Consider the following 25,173-nt stretch of genomic DNA (forward strand, 5'->3'; position numbering starts at 1 on the left):
TGCACATCCAGGGCACGAAGCTCCCGTTCCACCACATCCCAAAGATGCTCTATTGGGTTGAGATCTGGTGACTGTGGGGGCCAGTTTATTACAGTGAACTCATTGTCATGTTCAAGAAACCAATTTGAAATGATTCGACCTTTGTGACATGGTGCATTATCCTGCTGGAAGTAGCCATCAGAGGATGGGTACATGGTGGTCATAAAGGGATGGACATGGTCAGAAACAATGCTCAGGTAGGCCGTGGCATTTAAACGATGCCCAATTGGCACTAAGGGGCCTAAAGTGTGCCAATAAAACATCCCCCACACCATTACACCACTACCACCAGCCTGCACAGTGGTAACAAGGCATGATGGATCCATGTTCTCATTCTGTTTACGCCAAATTCTGACTCTACCATCTGAATGTCTCAACAGAAATCGAGACTCATCAGACCAGGCAACATTTTTCCAGTCTTCAACTGTCCAATTTGGGTGAGCTTGTGCAAATTGTAGCCTCTTTTTCCTATTTGTAGTGGAGATGAGTTGTACCCGGTGGGGTCTTCTGCTGTTGTAGCCCATCCGCCTCAAGGTTGTACGTGTTGTGGCTTCACAAATGCTTTGCTGCATACCTCGGTTGTAACGAGTGGTTATTTCAGTCAAAGTTGCTCTTCTATCAGCTTGAATCAGTCAGCCCATTCTCCTCTGACCTCTAGCATCAACAAGGCATTTTCGCCCACAGGACTGCCGCATACTGGATGTTTTTCCCTTTTCACACCATTCTTTGTAAACCCTAGAAATGTTTGTGCGTGAAAATCCCAGTAACTGAGCAGATTGTGAAATACTCAGACCGGCCCGTCTGGCACCAACAACCATGCCACGCTCAAAATTGCTTAAATCACCTTTCTTTCCCATTCAGACATTCAGTTTGGAGTTCAGGAGATTGTCTTGACCAGGACCACACCCCTAAATGCATTGAAGCAACTGCCATGTGATTGGTTGGTTAGATAATTGCATTAATGAGAAATTGAACAGGTGTTCCTAATAATCCTTTAGGTGAGTGTATATATATATGTTGGCCACTTCAGTAAACTGAATAAAGTGAGTGTGCCATCTAAAATATTGTTTGCAATATTTTTGTTTTGGTTGGGCCAAAGTCTGCAGTTATCCTATTTATTTAGCATTTTGAAATGTAATATAGTATTTATATTTTATTGAGGTTGGATCCAAAAGTACATATGTAGTATACTTGAAGTTGGGTCAAAAAAGTACGAATTTAGTATACTTCAAGCATGAATTCTCAATATACTGTACTGTTTTTCGACAAGGGTTGTCTTGACTTCATATAACGCTTACATACATAGCTTTACAATACCTGCCATAAGCTTTCAGCAGACAGAGCATACTAATATCAGCACTATCTATTGTTCAAGGCCAACTGAGCATATGCATGGATATAGACTGGATAATAATGTTAATAATGTTAATTATTAATGATGTGAGAGTTGGCCTTCAGGCTTCCTTATCAGCTCCATTATCAACTAAAAGTCAAACCTGGAAAGCCAGGTTCCCTTCCAATTCATAAAGTTCTGACAACACAAATATTTTGCTTTTTTCACAGAAGCTCACCGAAAACAAATGAAAGGATGAAATACATGTTGTTAATCAGGTTGTCAAGTAAACTATTTTGTAATTAAAATTAAGTAATTATCCCATTTGGTTAATTATTCAATATAATGTAATGAAGATGGTGAACAGCACATAACATTTTGAAAGAGTGGCACATAACTACAATACATTCAACTTTAATATGACAAAAATATGAAACAAGCAATAATAATACCTAAAAGTGAATTTCCTTAGAATAGTGATCCTGTTATGGATGAAGCAGTTGTTGAAAATGGATGGATGGAATTTCTTTGATTAATTTTATTTTAGTTCTGTATTTATTTTATCAAGCATCTGTGCTGTGCAATCATTGCCCTACTGTTCATTATTACTATCTTAATATTATAGGGGAATCAGATCTAAGAGTCCTTTCACTCAGCTTTGGGTTTCTTGTTTTATTTCCTTCTGAGACACAAACAAGTGCCTGTGAAAAAAAAAAAAAAAAACTGCACTGACGGCTTCCGTGTTATTTACTATGAATATGAGTTTGCTTTTCTTGTTTCTCACTTTACAAATTATTTGTTAAAAAATGGCCAAAATGTGTTGCCCTCAGTTATGTGGGAATATTTAATAAATAGACAGCAGTTAATGTTATGATTACTGATTTACTCTCATTTCCCAAGAGTTAGATTTAAGGTGAACAGCATGGGGAGCATACAGAATGATCTGCATGACCAAATGATTTTGGTTATTGTGAGCAGGAAAAGGTTATTAAAAACCAAGGCTCCAGTATCAATTTACTACACGTGTCCTTGTAAAATCTTTCACAACCTTTTTTTTCCAACCTTTCCTTACTGTAGTGTTGTTGTTTTAAAAAGCTGCAAAGCTGTTTGCATAGGAGAGCACCTGCTGGATCCTGACTGATCTGCAAATGGGCATTCAAAAAACATGGGTCAGTTCTACTTGAATACTCTGTGTTATTACATCAACGCCTCTATGATATGGTTTGGAAAGAGACAGATGGATGAAACAGGCATAGGATGCTCCAGTAAAATGAAACAAGGGGAATGTGTACACAGTAATTCAATAAACAAAAAATATGTTTTAAAATAATAATAATAATAATAATAATAATAATAATAATAACTTCATAACAAGATATAAATGTTGGCTATAGCAATATTTAACTTCTCCACTAGCCCAGATATCCTTGCTGCTTCTATCAACTGTTGCCTTTGACAGTCATAATTCCCTTCATACAGTGCAGTTCTACTAGATTTCAGTTCCATTCGCTTCAACTGCTCAACAACAACTCTGTATACAAGAGCTACATCTTGACTGATATAGAATATAAGAACATAAGAAAGTTTACAAACGAGAGGAGGCCATTCGACCCATCGTGCTCGTTTGGTGTCCATTAATAACTAAGTGATCCAAGGATCCTATCCAGTCTATTTTTAAATGTTCCCAAACTTTCAGCTTCTACCACATCGCTGGGTAGTTTATTTCAGATTGTGACAACTCTCTGTGTAAAGAAGTGTCTCCTGTTTTCTGTCTTGAATGCCTTGAAGCCCAATTTCCATTTGTGTCCCCGGGTCCGTGTGTCCCTGCTGATCTGGAAAAGCTCCTCTGGTTTGATGTAGTCGATGCCTTTCATGATTTTGAAAACTTGAATCAAGTCTGGTTGCTCGCCTCTGAACTGCATCTATATCTGTATCTATATATAAAGCAATATCTATCTTGAAGTGTGGAGCCCAGAACTGTACACAGTATCCAGATGAACTCTAACTAGTGCATTGTACAGTATGAACATTACTGCCCTTGTTTTAAATTCTACACTTTTGACAATATACCCTAACACTCTGTTTGCCTTTTTTATTGCTTCCCCACACTGTGTGATGGAGAAAGTCCACATAGACTCCTAGATTTCTCATGTGTTACTTCATCTAGTTCTGTTCCTCCCATAGTGTAATTATTGTGGACATTTTTGTTACCTGCATGTATTACCTTGCACTTGTCCACATTGAATTTCATCTGCCAGGTGTCAGCCCACAACTGAATATTATCTAAGTCCCTTTGAATAGCCTGTGCTGCCGAGATTGTATCTGCTGAGCCACATATTTTAGTATCATCTGCAAATTTGACCAGTAGCCCGTCAACTAGTTTAGGGAGATCTGCAAGCTGAGCACCAGGCAGGCAAGATACCATGCGGGTCTCCTTATCACTAGAACACACTGTGTGATCTACGCCTCTAAGAATCAAGTCTCCTACTATAACTACCTCCCTGTTCTGGAGGGGGAGTGGGCACCATGGTGCTCTGGTCCTCAGCTGCCCTCCCATTACCCTCTGAGCTGTCACTGTCCAAGTCAGTGTCCAGCAGTTGGAACCTGTTGGGCATTTCTAGCTCTTCGGATGTCTCTAAGAGGTGCGCGCCCTTTTCTGTGGTTACGACCTACTGTAACCCAGCAGTTCTCTACGCCGTCCTGCTCTAAGGTCCCAACTCAGTTCTTTCTCAACAGCTGCTATACGTAGCTTTTTCTATCTGCCACCAATTCACACCTAACTTGCCCCACCTGGCTCCACCTGGAACAGAATTCCTGCTAGTCCTTGACTAAATCTCCTTTCTACAACTTATTTACTTTCACCAACTCAGCAGCTGTGCTAAATTGACTTCAATTAAGGCAAACTACAGACAAGATTAACTTAATGTTAATCAAAGTTAAAACAAAATGAGCAATGCTAAGACTGGTCTGAAACTAGTCAAACAACAAGATGGCTGCCTCTCACCTGTACTGTCCTGTGTCTGTCTGTGGCAACTTGTAAATACTTCTGTAAATATAGCTAGTGTAAGGAATCACCAATATGTGCATATCAAGATAATTCTGACTCTTTCTATATACAAGTCAGTAGAGCTAAAACCAAACCCACTTGCTAAACATGAATGAGCTCTGCAAGATTCTGTTCTTGAAAACAAGATAATACAATGCAAGCCCAGAGAGAAAAGCACTGAAGAACAATCTGGCATTTTATATTACATAATAAGGTTGTTAAATATCCATCACTTTCTATTATTGCAAAACAATATTCTTGCTATATAGTTTTCTTATATTGAAAACTAGCAAAATACACATATACACTCACCTAAAGGATTATTAGGAACACCATACTAATACTGTGTTTGACCCCCTTTCGCCTTCAGAACTGCCTTAATTCTACGTGGCATTGATTCAACAAGGTGCTGAAAGCATTCTTTAGAAATGTTGGCCCATATTGATAGGATAGCATCTTGCAGTTGATGGAGATTTGTGGGATGCACATCCAGGGCACGAAGCTCCCGTTCCACCACATGCCAAAGATGCTCTATTGGGTTGAGATCTGGTGACTGTGGGGGCCAGTTTAGTAAAGTGAACTCATTGTCATGTTCAAGAAACCAATTTGAAATGATGCGACCTTTGTGACATGGTGCATTATCCTGCTGGAAGTAGCCATCAGAGGATGGGTACATGGTGGTCATAAAGGGATGGACATGGTCAGAAACAATGCTCAGGTAGGCCGTGGCATTTAAACGATGCCCAATTGGCACTAAGGGGCCTAAAGTGTGCCAAGAAAACATCCCCCACACCATTACACCACCACCACCAGCCTGCACAGTGGTAACAAGGCATGATGGATCCATGTTCTCATTCTGTTTACGCCAAATTCTGACTCTACCATCTGAATGTCTCCAGTCTTCAACTGTCCAATTTTGGTGAGCTTGTGCAAATTGTAGCTTCTTTTCCCTATTTGTAGTGGAGATGAGTGGTACCCGGTGGGGTCTTCTGCTGTTGTAGCCCATCCGCCTCAAGGTTGTACGTGTTGTGGCTTCACAAATGCTTTGCTGCATACCTCGGTTGTAACGAGTGGTTATTTCAGTCAAAGTTGCTCTACTATCAGCTTGAATCAGTCGGCCCATTCTCCTCTGACCTCTAGCATCAACAAGGCATTTTCGCCCACAGGACTGCCGCATACTGGATGTTTTTCCCTTTTCACACCATTCTTTGTAAACCCTAGAAATGGTTGTGCGTGAAAATCCCAGTAACTGAGCAGATTGTGAAATACTCAGACCGGCCCGTCTGGCACCAACAACCATGCCACGCTCAAAAATGCTTAAATCACCTTTCTTTCCCATTCAGACATTCAGTTTGGAGTTCAGGAGATTGTCTTGACCAGGACCACACCCCTAAATGCATTGAAGCAACTGCCATGTGATTGGTTGGTTAGATAATTGCATTAATGAGAAATTGAACAGGTGTTCCTAATAATCCTTTAGGTGAGTGTACACCACACTATGATTTCCTCCAGTCTAGTCTACATATACAGAACTTTACAACAAGTGTTGTATTTGTCTCCTTAGTGCAAAAACCTCAGTATTGAGGTACGGGATTCTTTTAAACGGATTTGCCATTTTTCTTTCTAACTAAAGTCAAATTGCCATCCATTTATATTTCTACCTCACTATGTTTCTTATATATTTTACAATATGAAAAAAATGTATCAATGAGTAAGATGTTAACACTAAGGATCCACTAAATTAAATTATTACGTTGGTCGCCGTTCCAGATGAATCTTATAATCCCTTTATATTTTTCCTTTCTGTTTCACTATCCAGGAGGAAGTGATGAAACTATACAACCTAAAACACTGGAGAAGAGCTCCTGCAGCCTATAAACAGCTGACATGTGTTGATGAGCATTAAACTTTAGGTGTTTAAAGTTGCTAAAGCAATAGTATTGAACAGATATTGAACCACAGATACTTTACTTACACAATCCTACCAACATATGGGGACATATGAACCATATTTTATGGTGTAATAGTTGTCCTTTAAGTCTCAGATCAATATGCTAAGGGCTATGTTTGTAATATCAGAAACATTTGATTACTTTAGAAAATATTATAGTATGCATTTGCAGTTGAAGGTATACAAACTCTTTTCAAACAATGTAATTTGGTGATTTGTTTATTTCATTAAATAGAGTTAATTCTGTGAAAACCATAACATTTCTTAATGCTCATCAACAGCTAGAAATGTACTTCTTATTAATGCAGGGAAAGAAGACAATGCAAATATGGTTTCCTGAAGATTGTGATACTTCGGTTATTATTGAAAAGCTGTGGCAGTAAAAAGGACTCCACATTAAAGTTCAAAACAAGGTAAGGAATTTATAATATTATGTTGCATATCCAACAATCATATGATATTTACTTGCGTACCCTTATGGAAGCCTCACTGGAACTATTAAGATTGCATTAAAGAAGCCAATTTAATGGCATTCAGAGTTTAACATGAACATGATGTTGTCCAGAAGTGACCTCTAGTAATGCAATTATATAGGTTACCTTAGTCTAAACTCAAAGTGCACTGAAATGAACTAGCAGAGAGCAGCTGTTGTCTTTAGGCAATCGAGGAAAGTCATGATATGAATGTCTTGCAGAGACAGAAAAAAAAAACTGTCTGCTGAGAATGCAATATGCTGAGAGCCAAACCCTTGTGATTTCCAATCAGACACAATTATGTAACACATGTTTTTCTATTGCTTTTTAGTTATATTTTATGATGCAGCTGATGGAACAAGTCTGTTTAAGGCATTATTAAGTCAATATACACCTCACTTTTAGCATCCCTGAAAACATTTTTTTTGTGTGTGTTGCTAATACATAACAGTCTCACACGGCACAATAATAATATGTGTTTGCATTGAAACTGGATGCACATCATTAAACATTTTAGTAACTGAGTTATTATCAACTCATTATTGTCAATAAGGAGAGGTATAAATGTGTCTATTCCATGTTTCCTACAGTACAATCATTAAACAAGACAATGCTAAATAAGCTATTTGTGCACAACATGTGTTCTCCTAGGACATAGAACACCTTTTCACAAAACAGAGACTCAACAGTACAATGTGGTAAAACAACACAGTTAATTAATACATAAACATTAATGTTTCTAGTAGAAACCTAGAACCTTGTTTTTGTGCCTGAAAGCAGTATAATTTAAAAGCACACCCATATTTCCAGTTACCGTAATGTAAGATGTTTTAACATTTAATTGACAATGGGTTACATTCTCATTACCATAAATAATAACATCAAGTTCCAATGAACCATAACTTTCTTCAGATAAATTCCTATCAGGTCTTTATTTTAATGTTTTGGAAATGTTCATACATGTCAGGGAGGTCAACAATATGTGTAATACTTAAAACTGACAAGGGTGGATAGAGGAATATAAATTAGTTCTATATAAAGAGCTGAGAAGTACGGAATCTGTTTGGAAAACCCCATCCACACGATCAGATCTCAACCTGTTCCATTTCAATCAGGCATGAGTGCAGGAATTACGCCCAGGTGCACAGTGTTCAAACACTATGTTATACTTATAATTTTTCCTGAGGCCTACAGCCCTCAGAATTAGTTACACAATCACTAATTAATCACTAAAAACTCAAATGCAGCATCCTTTATTGTGTTTTTATACTAATATTGCTGACAAAACACAAAACAAGCCTCCAGGTTTCTACTAGAAACACCTAAAAACACAATTTTAAATATTGCGTCACTTAGTTATTAAAACAAATAACCATGTTGTATGAAGTGCAGACATTAGTGAGCTGAACATGCCTGTTTTATATTAAGAGGATAACACAACAGTTATCTATGTTTTCATGAAAGTTTTCTTAATCATATTTTTAGTTAGAAAGGTTAAACCTTTGGTACAAAGCCACCAATCCGTTTTTATGCTGCAGTGAAAGCAATAAAATAATACTTTTATTCAAACTATTTTCCTCATATTAAGTAGTTACTATACAAATATTTTCTCTCCTTTATGCTCTGTGATGTAAGATTAATCAAAATAGTGATTGATATATAATGAATCTAATAATAACTTTTCAGCAATGAGGTTTCTGGCTTTAAAAAAGTTACTATATGGTAGAACGCTTCAGTTGAAGCAACCCTTCGGTCCCAGTGAGCGCTTCCAGTAACAGAGGAGACTTTTCAACAGGAGACGGGCCCGGGAAGAACAAATGCACAGACACCGAAGTCTGTTCGTTTATCTTCGTTTATTGAAAGTTTCACACAGACTTTTATACATCTACAAGCAGTATCTCAAAGGATGATATCTTCTTGGCATATGTCCGGGGCAGTTCCGAGACACGGGAAGCGATAATTAATAAGGTATTCCTTATAATTAGATTAAGCATGGAGGCGTTGATATCAAAGACATCAAAGAAAATTCCATAAGGTTTCCTTTGTAATTAGTTCAGACATGGAAGCGCTGGTACCAAGGACACACTGTACTAATAAGAACGTATTAATAGATAATTAATAGATCAAAATTGTTTCTATCTGCCACACAGATAAGTCTGAGCAGAGAAATCATATTAAAAACAGGTTTTAACTAGTAACTTACTGGAAAGTTTCTTATATTTTCTAACAGTTATACAGTGGGTATATACAATACGTAGGGGGCAATTTTACCTATAACTTATATGTTGTAGATTATTTTTATGGTGATGGTGTAGTCCTTTGTAATGCTATGTTTATGTAGTGCACTGCATAATACAAATGGAATTTTGGAAAACAACATGCAACTCGCTTTGAATAAAGGCGTCTGCTAAATGACTAATAATAATTATAATAATTATAATGATATAATTATGGTACTATTACTATACAAAAAAAAACATGTTGTTTGGTATTCCTCTGTTTTTCTTGCATTCAGATTCCAGATCCCTGTTCCACTTTCAGAATGATTCAATTTCCGAATAGGTGTGCATTTCGAAGAGCTGTTAAGCTTTTTGACTGAAATATTGGTATTGTGTTATGTCTGGTTGCAGAAAACTACACGTGACTCCAAACGTGCGTATCTATTTTGGGAATATTTGTATATATTATTATGTTACTCACTGGAATAATTGCTGAATTGCCGATTCTGATATACACTTGAAAATAAAAACAAAGTTGTCAGTTGTATGATTGGGTTTACTCTCTGTTTAGAAAGTCTGTCACACTGATATATTAGAGGATAGATGTTTATGTTACAGTAGTATGTTAATTTACTTTGACCTGAACCTACACCCTTAAAGACCTTGAAGCTGTTTGCTAATTGATCTGCAATATGACGTCCCTGTATCATCTTTGGTGTCAGTGTCCATGGACTCAGTTCAAGGGCACATACGCACAGTATACTTTGATTTCCTACGGCCGTTTTGAACTTGCATATCCATTTGTATAAATGAGCTACTGCATCTTCAGATCTGTTAATAATTTACATATCATTCAAATTCAAGCCCAAGTAGTCGTGGCTTGTAGGCTGAAGGTATAAAATGAGGCAACACACTTACTCATCAATTGCCTCTTCAGGATATCTTGTACAACCTAGTCTCCTGCACTAAGCAGACACGATGATTCTTAGCATTGCATTGATCTGGGGATTTGTAGTTGGGCTTTGTTGCTGCTTGTGGCTTATTCTGGGGATCCGCAGAAGGTAAGGAACAATCATGTTTTGCCTGTTAATATATATAAGCTTTCTCCACAAAAAATGTATGTTTAAATATGTTATATGTTTTTTTTTTTTTTTGTCTGTTTTTGGTTTTTCCTAATATTTCTAATTTTATATACATAAGCATCTTTCTAAGCATCACAAAAGAATAAATAAGGTATATTTGACCTGGTATGCTTATAATCATAATGTATCTATGCAAAAAATATTTATCGTAATGAAGCTCATAATTCAGAGGTTTTTAAGTTAAAGTTACATCTCATGTCTAAAACTTATTAGCCTGTTGGTACTTTTTTCATAATATAATAGTGAACTGTACATGAGCAAATCTAAAATTATATACCAAAACACACTGCACTGCACTTCTTAGATTTGGGTAATAAACAGTGTTGATGTTCATGCTTTCTCTGAGTTAGAATATATATTTGAACTGAGAGATGACCATATTTATGATGCCATCTCATTCATTGCTTGTCTGTTTTGGACAGATGTAAATACAGTAACATTTGTTTATATGAAACTGACAAGCTGAATAATCTACCCAGACCATTGAAAAACATTAGTAAATGAGCAAAATACACCCTTATTTTGTGAGGCTTTCTTCAAGATTTTCGTGAGTCATGTTTTGTGCAGCACAATAAAACCAATTGTGTAATGTTCATGACTCAGTAGTATGTTATCTTTAAATGAAATCTTCTTTGTTTTAGGCGTCCAGGAGAGCCTCCAGTAGAGAATGGTCTTATCCCATATCTTGGATGTGCACTTCAGTTTGGTGCTAATCCTCTTGACTTTCTCCGAAGTCGGCAAATGAAGTACGGGCACATCTTCACATGCAAGATTGCAGGCCAATATGTTCATTTCCTCACAGACCCTTTCTCATATCATGCTGTCATCCGCCAGGGAAGGCATCTGGACTGGAAAAAATTTCACTTTTCTGCCTCTGCCAAGGTACCAGACTTCTGCTTTTCAATGACACTGCCCTTTTAAACACACATGGCATTATTTTAATAGGAAAGCAGCTTTCTTTACTATTTTAATAAGAATAGATACAAAACTATGCCATCACAGTGCAAACATATTTCTTAATTCTCTGATATACCCAGAAAAGGTAATTTAATAAAGAAAATGAATATAAAATAATGCACTTCTTAGTTCCCAAGTGGCTTATATGGTAAAAGCCCCCATTAAACATGCAGGATATGTTATATAGCTGTAAGAAATTCCTCCATATCTCAGTCACCTGTTTCTCCTTATTATTTTGTTAAGATTGTACAATAAACATCTTATTGATTCGCTGTGGTCCTCTGGATTCCTTACACATCACATTTCTTACATCGCCTACTTACTTTCCCAGAAGCATCCAATATTTGGATATAAGAGGCTGAATTCCACTTCTGGGAGCTGGGCTGAAGTTAGCTTTAGAAGATACATATAAAACCTGAATAACTTGTGGCTCTACAGGAACAGGTGTGAATAATAGTGTATAAGAATTTTAACTAAATGCATGTTTCTTATTAGGCATTTGGACATGAAAGCATGGATCCCAGTGATGGCTACACCACAGAAAACCTGCACCAGACATTTATCAAAACAATGCAGGGGGACGCCCTGCCATCTCTCATAGAAAACATGATGGAGAACCTTCAGTGTGTTATGCTGCAGTCAAACACACTGAAAATCAACTCAAAAGACTGGGTCACAGAAGGTATCTTTGCCTTCTGCTACAAAGTGATGTTCGAGTCTGGCTACTTAACACTCTTTGGCAAAGAGCTCAGTGCTTATGAAGACAAAACCCTTGCCAGGCAGGAAGCTCAAAAGGCACTGGTTCTGAATGCTCTGGAAAATTTCAAAGAGTTTGACAAGATCTTCCCTGCTCTTGTCGCTGGACTCCCCATTCATGTTTTCAAGAGTGCTCATAGTGCTCGAGAAAACCTCGCCAAGACCCTTCTCCATGAAAACCTTAGCAAAAGGCAAAATATTTCTGATTTAATTTCCCTCCGGATGTTTCTGAATGACACCTTATCCACCTTTAATGATATGAGTAAGGCACGAACCCATGTAGCTTTGCTATGGGCATCACAAGCCAACACATTACCAGCCACGTTCTGGACTTTGTTCTATTTGATCAGGTAAGAACCCTATAATATGTTTGCACACTGTACTTCAAAAGAAATCAGATTGGGAGCATACATAAGATTTGTATAGTCTGGGTTTGCCACCTGAATGGATTCACAGATTTGGTTATGCTGAAATTACTTTTAATGTTGTATTTTATTTGTCCTGTAATAGTGAACATTGTAAAATAGTTGATATAAATATAGCAAGATAGTGTGGGAGAGAGATAATATAATTTAAATCTGCATCTGAAAGTCTGATGATAATATATGAATTTGCATTATTTTCTTTTTTGTAATAATTCCTAATTTATCTTAATGGAAATATGACTTGCTGTAAGATGGCTGACCATCTGCTTTAATTCTTCATTTATTCACTTCCCAGGTGTCCTGAGGCAATGAAAGCCGCCAGTGAGGAAGTGAAGAGGACACTGGAGAAATCTGGTCAGAAAGCTAGTTTAGACGGAAGCCATATTTTCTTGAAGAGAGAGCAGTTGGATGACATGCCCATTCTAGGTAAATGCAATGTAAATGACCTTGCAATTTTAATGAAAACCTTGACCCTTGAATAGGTATGTAGGTATATTATGGTTAATATTCAAGATAAGTGTCAGTTTTCTGTAAAGTTTATGACTGTGACTGGTTTCACAGACATTAATTAGCACCAGTCTTGGAATGCCATACCTTATATCGGGTAGTTGAAGTCTAGTAAGAGATGTACAATTTAAACTCTTACTTTCTCTGTAATTCATCATTCAAATTAATGCACAGTAGAGGAATAGCACGTATTATGAAATTTAACCAAATCCTGTCCTTTTTTTACATTACAGATAGCATCATCAAGGAATCCATGAGGCTATCTAGTGCATCCCTAAATATCCGAGTTGCCAAGGAAAATTTCTTACTACACTTAGATAACAATGAATCCTACGACATTCGTAAAGATGATGTTATAGCACTATATCCACAACTACTCCACTTTGATCCAGAAATTTACGAAGACCCACTGGTAAAAAAATATGTGTTAACTTCAAATTTAAGACCAGTTATAAGACCAGATAAGACCAGTTTGGCTGTTAATTTAGCTGGCCAACATGTAGTGCATTTCAATAGTAGATTTGACTTCAATTTAAGAAATATTTCATAGGCCAGACTCTTCTTAGATTGCTTAAGTGTTAAATAACTTAGGCTTCATGATAATAAATACATAAATTAATACATTAATTAGTAACCAATTAAAGAGAAATGTATGAAAAAAGGTGCAAACTCAATGTAATAAGCTCTCCATTTATCCACAGACATTCAAATATGACAGATACCTGGATGACAATGGACAAGAGAAGACATCCTTTTTCAGAAATGGTCGCAAACTAAGATATTACTACATGCCTTTTGGCTCCGGAGTGACAAAATGCCCTGGGAGGTTTTTTGCCGTACATGAAATCAAACAGTTCTTGTCTCTGCTGCTCTCCTACTTTGACATGGAACTTGCAGACCCACATGTGAAAATCCCTCAGCTGGATCAATCTCGAGCTGGACTGGGAATTTTGCAACCGACCTATGATGTAAATTTTAGGTACAGAATGAAGAACTTATAAAAAATATACATGTATATAAACTATTTTGTTCTATAGCTGGATTGTAAATACTGTATATTAAAGTTATAACTGCATAATAACCATGTACATAAACTATGTGTGCTTTTATATTTGTTTATTATTATTTGTTTTTCAATTGTGATTATTAAAGACTGTATATTGATTACTCCTTATGAAATATTCTTAGCAGTTCTACAGTTAAGCTTTTATGGCCTATAATAAATGTATAAAACTTGTATAAACTAGCATTTAAACAATGTAAAAGTGTATCTCTGGGAAATATAGGAAATTGTATGAGTTCCCCATTGCAGAGCTTTTTTAGCATAAGCATGAAAACTGTTTAATTTGAAATAACAACCTGTTTAGATAAAATAAAACACCAAGAAAAAACTAAAGCATTATAAGTAATCTAAATGCAAATGTAGAGAAAGAGAAAGACACATACTTTACTGTGCAAACAATATTGGTTTTTGAACACCACACTACATACTATAGATACTTTTCTTTATTTTATAATTAACAATAATAAAAAGCTATGTTTTTGTTTTTTCACCCACGATTCAAATGCTTTTACAAATGCTTTTCAATATTTTCATTACATTAAAATTGCTTTTGTACTATTTTATTAAAAGCAAAACTGATTAACAGCTGTAGCACATTTTTATGTAATGCTTATTACATTTTCCATATTTGATTATTTACTATACATATCTTAAACTATTATGAAGAGACTGCTTTAGAATATCATGCTTTGGAGAATATTTGTATTTCCATTCATTAAATATTATGCTGCTTGGATATTACTAATCAACAAATAACAAATATACTGCTAAAGGTACTTGAATTTGCAGATTCTGTTATTTCTGTTAAGTTTGTTTTAAATATTTGGCATATGTATTCTATACATCATTGAAATATAAATAAAAACATTTTTACAAAATGTTGATTATTCTCTTTTTTTTGTTTTTGTTTTTTTGTTATTACTACCTCTCCTGTTATTGAACATATTTTCAATTTAGAAAAAGCACTCAACAAGAAATAATTAAAGTGTTTGATTAATGTATTTAGCATATGCGGTTAGATTCAAACTGCTATCTCGGGTATGTCTCCAAGCACCTTATCCACACAGTACCATCAGAGATACCCAATTTGCCAAAACAATACCCACGTTGCCAAAATACCAGTCCCCTGATCCAAGAGATTTGCACACTCTACTGTGACCCAAGAAATTACATCACCATAATAGGCCATTTTTGACACTGTGGGTACTAACAATACATAAGTACACAGGAGCATAAGGAAGCATAGTTGAATAAAGTGCAAAATGGCAAGAGTGCTGAGCAGCCCAGGAGATTGGTCTGATGTATTACATGTACAGTCTGAACAGATGTGTATTGACTGATCAGGGAAGGTGGGAAGGTCGTTCCAGCACTTTGGTGCAAGTTTGGAAAAGGACCGGCTCTGGAAGGGGTGGGCAGAGATGGGGTACATTTAGTCTTCTGGCACAGGAGGACAGGAGTGGTCTGGAGGGAGTGTAAAGAGATATGAGAGCCTGTAGGGAGCTAGGTGCAGTCTGGTTGAGACAATGGTATGTAAGAGTCAAAGCCTTAAACTTGGGGTGAGCCAAGATCACAGGCCAGTGAAGGGAGCGTGGTAATGGACAGCATGTATGAATCAAGGCAGAGAGAACACCAGACAAGCAGTCAAGTTCTGGATGAACTGGAGCGGGCAGGTAGCAGATGCATGCAGGCCACCCAGATTAGTTGCAGTAATCCAAAATGGAGACACCCAGAGTCTAGACTAGCAGCTCAGTTGAGTAGTATGGATTCTATGTATGTTGTTCATGAAGAATTGGCATGTGCGTTTCAGAGTGGCGATGTGCTGGGAGTAGGACAGAGTTATGTCAAGTGTGACTCCAAGATTCTTAATGGAAGAAGAGGTGAAGTGCATGGTAGATTCCAGTGAAACTGAAATGGAGATGTCAATAGAAGATGAGGAGGGTGAGGGAAAGAAGAGGAGATCAGATTTGGAAAGATTCAGATAATGCAAGTACATCCAAGAGGTAATAGCAGAGATACAAGAAGAGATGTGAGAGGGTATGAGAAGGTCAGGGAGAAGAAAAGACAGGAATATCTGGGTGTCATCTGACTAAAATTGATAAGCAAACCCATATGATGTGATGAAGGGGCCCAGAGAGCGGGAGTAGAGTGAGAACAGGAGAGGGCCCAGGACAGAGCCTTGTAGCACACCTTTTAGGAGAGGTTGCGATGAGGATAAAGAACCACGCCATGTCACCTGGCAGGAGAATGGAGTGATTGACAGTGTCAAAGGCTACAGAGAGATCAAGGAGGATAAGGACAGAAGACAGGGTGGCCACGTGAGCAGAGTTAAGGGGATCAGTGACAGATAGGAGAGCAGGTTCAGTGGCGTGAGCCAATGCGAAAGCTGGTTTGTTGAGGGTCAAGAAGTGAGTGAGTGAGTGGTGAGATAAAAATGAAGAGAGCTGATGGTGTACTGCCTGCTCATGCATTTTATAGAGGAAAAGGAGAAGGAAGACAGGACATAATGCTGAGGAGAGGTAGGGTAAAGCATGAGGTTTTTTGAGAAATTAAATCACCAAAGCTAGTTTGAATGTGTAACGGGGCTCATCAGATATATGAGCATGTTACAAGTGATGTATCCCCTCAGAAAAATCAGTACAGTTTTAAGCCTCCCCCATCGGGAGACCGGTCTTTTGGCATTGCAGGCTTAACACTCTACTGGGTGGAGCGCTCAGAGGGGCATCTGTGCAGCACGGATTGAATCCCAAGCAGTGATCTCCTACAGCACCAGCTACAAAAGCAGAGGGGAAATAATCAGAGTGAAGTGAGGCATTGAGGAGGAAGGAGCTGAAGGAGAGAGCAAGAGCAATCACTTGTAGGAGTGGGTTCGAGGCCTTGAAGCAGAGAGAAAAGCTCCAAGTCAGAGAGAGGTGAACAAGTAGGTCAGTAGGAGACCTAGAGGAAGCAGATGTTTGTGTTGGGAGAAGGGGAAGTGTTGAAGAGTTTGCAGATTTCATGGATTTTACTGGAGAAAAAGTAGCAAAACCATCCACAGAGGTAGAGGCAGGGGGAGGAGTGGGGGGACGGAGAAGCTGGCGAAGGGTTTTTGTGGTTCATTGGCAGAGGATTCAAAGAGTGATTGAAAGTAAGAATTATTGGCCAAAGTGAGTGAGGAGGAGAATGTAGACAGAAGACAGCGGTAGAGGTGAGATGAAGTGGAGATCCTAGATATCGAGAGGACTCTCAGAGAAAGTAGAAGGGGGCAGAGTAGAGGGTGATAGGGACAGGGAGAAGTTGAAAGAGTGAAAGAGTGAAGAAGGGGAAGAAATCCAGAAAAGTGGGAGTGGTTAGAATAATGGATGTTGGCAACAAAACAATGAAATTCACTGCTTTTTAGTTTAGTTTATTGTGATTTTCTAATCTCTTAGTGGATTAGTACATTGTGTTATTGTTCATGCACTTTTTTAAAAATCTTTTTGTTTTAGGACATCAAACAGACATTTTCAATAGTCTGCCTGACAAATAATGTAAAACAGGTTTTAGGAACCTTGATAGGAAATTGCACAATATCCTCTACATTAGACAATACAATCCCACATAAGAATGGGAAATAAAAATAACTCTGGTTCTTGTTTTCATTATATTTCCTATCCAAAGTATACATCATTTTCTACTTGTGTTCATATCTTCATTGCATTTTCCATTTTCTGGAATTTAATACAATTACTTCAAGAGCCTAAGATGATCTTATTAAGAAGTCAGAGGAAGGATGATGTTTAATTTATGTATATTTGGCATATTTTTCCACTTGATTTGGGGGTCTGTCTACCTGGCTTGCTGTATGAGAAATAACTCGGCATCATAACAATTTGAATCAAAAACCAGCTGAACAAAGTGATTGGAGCAACTTTGGTTGGACAACTAGGAATGAAAGTGAGATAGATGGGGAAGTATGTGATATGTCATTATGTTTTAGCTGGGTTGTCTTTTCTGCTCTAGACAGGTTAATATAATACAATATTAAATATCTTTATCTTTTCAATTAAATTAAATCTGCTGCCTTACGAGGGATATGCAATTATGACAATCCATAATACTGACGTAAGACAGTGGTAGCCAGTTACACTTCTAGCCATACAAGGTTAAGCTGATTAATGTTCCAAGATATAAAACATCAGAGTACAGAACATTGTGAAATGTACCTTCAAATGTACTCAGTGTAGAAGTGTAAACCAGGAGTCAAGACACAGACAAAGAATAATCATTTACAATTAAGTTTACGAGATGTTCTAGTCTGGTATTCTTGCAGGTAGCTACAGTATCCCTGTCTAAGTGTATGCATCCCGTTGGCTTTCATAACCCAGCCTTGTGTCCTAATGACGCACATCTTCTAAGATGGCCTCCAGGTCAGGTCACTATGGAGTCAAAATGGTGGACAGCAACCTGGACAAGTATATTTATATTTCACTGGGAATCTAAACCAGCCTATGTAACGTTTACATATTTGGCATGGGGAAACATTGCATCGGAAACAAATGATAATGATCTCTTCTAGCAGCAGATTTTAGTTTTCCGAGCTAACAGATCTATCAATGACATTGATTGTAAATTCAGGTTATTTCTGTAGTATCAGGCAGAAATACAGTTTTAGTAGCTGAGACCAGTGCCTTCAATGTTCCACATCACCCTAAGTTTCGTCATTTGCTGGGGTTAAAATATATGCTCTGCTGTTATCTGCTTTCTTTGTCATATGATTAATTTTAGGTGTCAACTCAATTTGTATTGTATGAATCTCTTAAGTTCCTGATTTCCTACTTTTGCCAAACTCATTATTCTAAATGTAGACTGAGCCTTCTCAGTAATCTGAACACTTAGGACTGACATACAAAGTATTACTTCATTTGTAGTTATTCATTGCATTGGGTTTGTTGTGGGAAAACACATTTTTACTTATTGTATTTTATATTAATATTTTATATTTGTAAATGCACAAAAATGCAGTCATTAACATTTCCAATACATACAATCAAAAATAATGTTTTGATTCATTTAAAAATATGATGCAAAAATACATATTGACGTTCTATATCAAAAACTCAAAGGGATGTTCCAGTGAAATACAGTTATACACTGTAGAACCCAGGTAAAGAATTGAAGTCTTCAAGCACTGAGGATAATTTATTTATTTAACATGCCCAGCCTGGGAGGCTCTGACATGGAAGTGCTCCACCTGAGCAGAGTCTCTCTGAACAGCAAGATATTTACAGCTTTTATACAATGCATGACATGTGGTTCTGTGGGTAGGGTCCAGTCACATGCTTTCCAAGAAGTGTTACCTCGTGGTCAGGTCTCTGGCCCTTCTAATGTTCATGGTTGTCTTCCTGGGGGAAGGTGTGGGATACGGAAACCAGATGGCTTCCTTGGATATACTGGGAGAGGTCCGGTCCCATGGTCATCATAGCAACTGTTAATCAATAACCATGATGTGACTGCTCCAGCCTTAAGATAAACCACATAAAACCTTGAAGCAAATGCTGGGAGGGACTTCTGCAGCGTCAGCACTAGTAAAAACAGCCTTGCTAATATTTGCTTGCTTGACAATTAATACAGTTGGCTCTGTTGACATATTAGTATTTCAAACATTAATATAAAACATTATACAGTTTGTATAAAACATTAAAACCGGCTCTTCATACATGCTAATGTGTTCCTTAAGACTTAAGACTGAAGTATTTTTGAAAGTGTAGTGGGGCTCACTGTGTACAGGAGCTCGTCACAGTGATGTAAGCCCTTTGTGAAATCAGTAGAGTGTACAGGTTGTTCATGTCGGGAGACCTGGTCTTTTGGTGTAGTGATTTTATCGCTGTGCTGTAGTGGAACTGGGCGACACCTGCACCTACGACAAAAGCACAAATATACAGGCTTTACACTTGCTGGGTTGCTATGAACCAACCACATTAAGCATTTTACACAGTTTATTGCAGTTTTGTTATAATCTTTTAGGTGATGATTTTATGTGGATGGTAACTCAGTTGTATGACTCAATTTGTAAAGTAGTTAAACAAATAAATGATGGAAAAACAAACCACAAACCACAAAATTGATCCCCAAATGAAATAATCAATGAGAAATAAAGCATGGAAAGAGGGGTATGCCCAACCCCTCAACACATACTCAGATAGCATGTTTCTTTGACCCCACCAACCATTTAGGGAGATGATGTCCATACAACAAGCTAAATGGGAATGATTGAATAGTCTGCTGAATAGTAACACATTTCTTGTTGGACAGTGGTTATTGTCAAAATGCCTCTGAGAGTATTACAGACAAGTGTTGAGAGTCCATAGATTAATTAATTTAATAATGAACAAATGAATTAATGAATTCATGAATAAATGAACAACTTTTGCCCAGCGATGGCTTGGTGTCCCGTCCTGGGTGTATCCCTGACTTGTGCCCTATGCCTGCCGGGATCGGCTCCGGCTTCCCCACAACCCTCGCCAGGATAAGCGGTTTCGAAAATGGATGGATGGATGGATGGATGAACAACTTGACTGTTGGTACTATTGGTAATGGTAACTAGAAACCCTGATGCCTAGTATCCAAATACACTAGAAATGGACTTTGAATGACAGTGTCCTTATTGATTGCAATAGCAAACTGATGATATGAGACTGATAGAGATAGTGTCTGGTTGATTTCCCCTTTTAGTGGAAAGGGTAAACACAGGGCAACACAGAGTAACACAGAGTTTACTGTAGGTGAAATAAAAAACAAACATTCATGTTTTTCCCCCTCAAGCTTTCTTTTCGATGTTTTCTTCTTTTTGCATTAAGTTAATGTTATATTATATTATATTATGAAAATGAGGAAGCTTTTGTTAATTCAAAGTAAATACAGTGACTCTGCATACTACAATATGAGATTGACCTGTCATACTAGGATCCTTGTAGTCACCTTGTTTGATGTTACTTGAATGCAAATTCAGTTCAGGTTCACTTTGATAGGTGTAGAACTCTGTGAGCCTAACCTTTTTAATCTCCTCAGGGTTTGTCATTATTGAATTAAAACTTTGACATATCCTAAAACTGTCTTGCTTGATTATATTTAGTCCAGTAAGCTTTATTCTGAAATAAAATACCTTGGACTAAAATGAAATGTTTTCAAACTCAAACTCATTTATTTTATCTTACTGTTTAAAATGTATTGAACATGTGGCGTAATAAAGCAATGGTGGGTAATATCATATGTAATTAATTCCCTAATGGTTTTTGTTTACATTGGTGTAATATTGTATGCACAATAAATCATAACTACAGAAAGAAATGTCTGAAGAAGTGTAGCCTACATGATTTAGTATATTTTACCAGATATAATTTTTCAATGTCTAAAGCTCAGATCTATAACACAAATAAGATTTGGTCTTGTCACCAGCATACAACCTAGCGGGAGGTGACCAATATTGCTGATACAAAGCCCCCTTCTGCTTAAAATTACAATGGCAATGTTTTGTGTTTTTGGGACTTTGAAAACAGAAAACAGAGAGGAAGTTAAATATGTCCAGAAACAGCTGAAGAAGTGGAATAAGGAGGATAAGGACACATACAGTACAGGGGGAAGGTGGAGGATAAACTTCAGCATACCAGCACTAAAAAGGTGAGGATTGGAATGAAGACCATTGTGGGCTTTAAGGCAAAAGGATTCACGGTGGAGGGGAACCAAGAGAGAGCAGATGAGCTGAATCTGGTGTTTAACAGGTTTAGTTCAGGCAATCCCAGTCAATCACTTGCCACCCCCACTCATCCTAGCCCACAACCACCTCCTATAGTCCTCTCCCCTACCCCCCTGATGACACTGCAGGCCTTGCCCCACTCCCTCCTTTAAACCAGTCCATTAGCACTACTCAGGTGAGGAGGCAGTTGAAGAAACTCAAGCCAGGTAAAGCTGCTGGTCCTGATGGCGTCAATCCCAGGGTGCTCAATGGATGTGCTGACCAGTTGGCAGGGGTTTTCCAGCATCTCTTCAATCTCTCTTAGGGACTGAGGAGGGTTCCTACTCTTTGGAAAACTTCCTGCATCATTCCAGTGCCCAAGAAGAGCTGTTATGGTGCTCTCAATAACTATAGACCAGTGATGTTGTCATCGCACATCATGAAGAACTTTGAGAGGCTGATTCTGCAGTACCTAGGGCCCCAGGTGAACGAACATCTGGACACCCTGCAGTTTGTTTACCAGGCTCATTGATGTGGATGACGCCTTTATCTATCTGCTCCACAGGGAGCTCACATCTACAGAGTCCAGTGAGTGCTGTGAGGATCATGTGTTTTGAGTTCTCCAGTGACTTTAACACCATCCAGCCCCTACTGCTTGCGGATAAGCTCTCAGTGATGCAGGTAGACCACTACATGGTGGCCTGGATTATAGACTCTCTTATTGGCAGACCACAGTTTGTTCGCCGGCACCCAGTAGGGGGTGGTTTAGAGCAACATTGAGGCCCCCCAGGGAACTGTTTTGTCTCCTTTTCTGTTCATGCTCTATACCTCTGACTTCTCTGGGACATGTCACCTTCAGAAGTTCTGACATATTGCAAAGACGACCATGCCTACTATTGAACACTTATACATGTTATTGAATGCTCTAACAACATTAAATACCTGTGGTATGTGTGTTTGACAGTGGCGGACTAAATAAAGTATGCATAGCTCCTCCATTTTAAAAAGTCAAATTTTGAGCTCAGATTTGATGCAGCCACTGATGTGCTAAATTTAAGATTTTTGGCAAAGAGGGCAAACATGAGGGCAAAGTCAACAGCAGAAATCAAACAAAAAAAAAAAGGTCAAATAGATATAGTGACAGATAACTACAGAGAACACAGGAAATCTATTGGCTGCACTGGTAGGGAGGTTCTGAGATTGGACAATGTTCAAGAACTTATCACACTGTACTGTTAATGTTATCAGCAAATAAGTATCTTATGTTTGAAAAGTTATTCTCTTATTAGCCTAATTGGTTTTGTGGAAGCGAAAAAATAATGAACATACACCAATCAGCCATGACATTATGAGCACTGACAGGTGAAGTGAATAACACTGATAATCTCGTTATCATGGCACCTGTCAGTGGGTGTGATATATTAGGCAGCAAGTGAACATTTTGTCCTCAAAGTTGATGTGTTAGAAGCAGGAAAAATGGGCAAGCGTAAGGATCTGAGCGACTTTGACAAGGGCCAAATTATGATGGCTAGACGACTGGGTCAGAGCATCTCCAAAACTGTAGCTCTTGTGGGGTGTTCCCGGTCTGCAGTGGTCAGTACCTATCAAAAGTGGTCCAAGGAAAGAAAAGCGGTGAACCGGCGACAGGGTCAAGGGTGGCCAATGCTCATTGATGCACCTGGGCAGCGAAGGCTGGCCCGTGTGGTCCGATCCAACAGACGAGCTACTGTAGCTCAAATTGCTGAAAAAGTGAATGCTGGTTCTGATAGAAAGGTGTCAGAACACACAGTGCATCACAGTTTGTTGCGTATGGGGCTACGTAGCCGCAGACCAGTCAGGGTGCCCATGCTGACCCCTGTCCACTGCCGAAAGCGCCTACAATGAGCATCAGAACTGGACCACGGAGCAATGGAAGAAGGTGGCCTGATCTGATGAATCACGAGTTCAAGGTGAAGACTTGGCCTCCAAATTCCCCAGATCTCAATCCAATTGAGCATCTGTGGGATGTGGTGGACAATCAAGTCCGATCCATGGAGGCCCCACCTCGCAACTTACAGGACTTAAAGGATCTGCTGCTAACGTCTTGGTGCCAGATACCACAGCACACCTTCAGAGGTCTAGTGGAGTCCATGCCTCGACGGGTCAGGGCTGTTTGGTTCGTGCACAGGGACAAGCAACTTCTTGTTGTCATGGAAACAATGCCTGATGCGTCAATCAATGCAGAATATTCGACTGGCATAATTACAGTATTATTGATATACTCTTGAAAGACACAATAGGGCATCAGTGGTACAATTTGGGTGGAAAACAGGGATGTGAGCCGTTACTAGCCACTGCTGATTCGCCCGACAATTCATCCACAGCCCCGCAGTACAGTCTCCCTCCCCCATCGAGTCTCTGCACGGCCCTGTTATTGCATGGTCTTAGTTATTCAAATAAATATATACACATATAGGCTACATAAAGGCACCTTCAAAGCACAACAGGTTTAAAATGCAGACTATCATTTTTTCCCCTCAATATGATCACATAAAATACGAGAAATGGAGGCTGTGAGAGACGAAACTGAAACCAGTAAGGCTAAAGCAACATGGGCTTCTGGAGGCGCCGAGCTGGAGGTATAAAACATGCAGTGTGCAGCCCCTGGGAGCTGAGAGAAATAAGACTGAAGCAGGTGTATTGCAGCTTCTGGAGGCATCGCATAGCTTCCATACAGAGTGCATGAACCTCCTCATTCTATTACGATGTCTTAAATACACTACATACAGAAATAAATACACACGTATAAATAAAGGCTTCTTCAAGACATCACATGTTTAAAATGTAGCCTCTCCATTTGCGTCTCCATGGGATCAAATGACAAATGCAGCGCTGTATACGGAACTGAGAGAATAAGGATAAAGCAAGGGAATAGCGGCTTCTGTGTGTGTGGAGCCCGTGGGCTAAAGCATGCTGTGTGCGGCACCTGGAAGCTGCGATGTAAGGCTGAAACAAGGGCATTTACCCAGTGGGCAATTGATGTTGAAAAGACATCAAATCAACATCAAACATTGACTTCAAAACACAGGTCAAATATGCAAATCAAACTGATGTCAAAACTTGACGTCCATTTGACATCCACACACTGTCCTATTCTTGACCATCAAAATAACGACACAAAAGTAATAAAATGTTAGAAAAGTTTTATTCATCAAGCTACAAATTAAAAAATACAAACATAAACTGGATTTTGTATCCCCTGAAGGGACTACAGTGCATGTAAAAGAAAGTTTAAAAATGCTATGGACTATAATGGAAAAAAGATGATATATTGATGATATAGGCCTATGGATGGATTAAGATAGATGGATGAATGCTACCTATTCTGAATCTGAACACAGATCAATTGCTGTCCGGCCCTTTGGCGTCCCATACCCCCATATCTGTCGGGAGCATGGTTCTTCATGTGTTTTTTTTATATCAGCCTCTGACGATGCTGGTTTTGACTGCTGTACAGCACCTGAATGAAGATGGAGCAACTTGTATCACTTGTTTTAAGACATTATAAAGGACAGCATCAACTGAATGTGCTG

General features: G+C 38.4%; 1 protein-coding gene across 1 annotated transcript; it reads left to right on the plus strand.

The window, feature by feature from the left end:
• The first annotated feature begins 9,991 nt into the window (after positions 1-9,991).
• On the plus strand, positions 9,992-14,734 carry cyp7a1 (cytochrome P450, family 7, subfamily A, polypeptide 1). Its single transcript, XM_066720056.1, has 6 exons — positions 9,992-10,122; positions 10,845-11,085; positions 11,656-12,266; positions 12,637-12,767; positions 13,082-13,260; positions 13,550-14,734. Exons 1-6 carry the CDS (start codon positions 10,040-10,042, stop codon positions 13,847-13,849), a joined length of 1,545 nt encoding a protein of 514 aa, XP_066576153.1. The 5' UTR covers positions 9,992-10,039; the 3' UTR covers positions 13,850-14,734.
• Positions 14,735-25,173: the final 10,439 nt, after the last annotated feature.

Source organism: Amia ocellicauda, chromosome 2, assembly GCF_036373705.1.
Source record: "Amia ocellicauda isolate fAmiCal2 chromosome 2, fAmiCal2.hap1, whole genome shotgun sequence".
Lineage (NCBI taxonomy): Eukaryota > Metazoa > Chordata > Actinopteri > Amiiformes > Amiidae > Amia > Amia ocellicauda.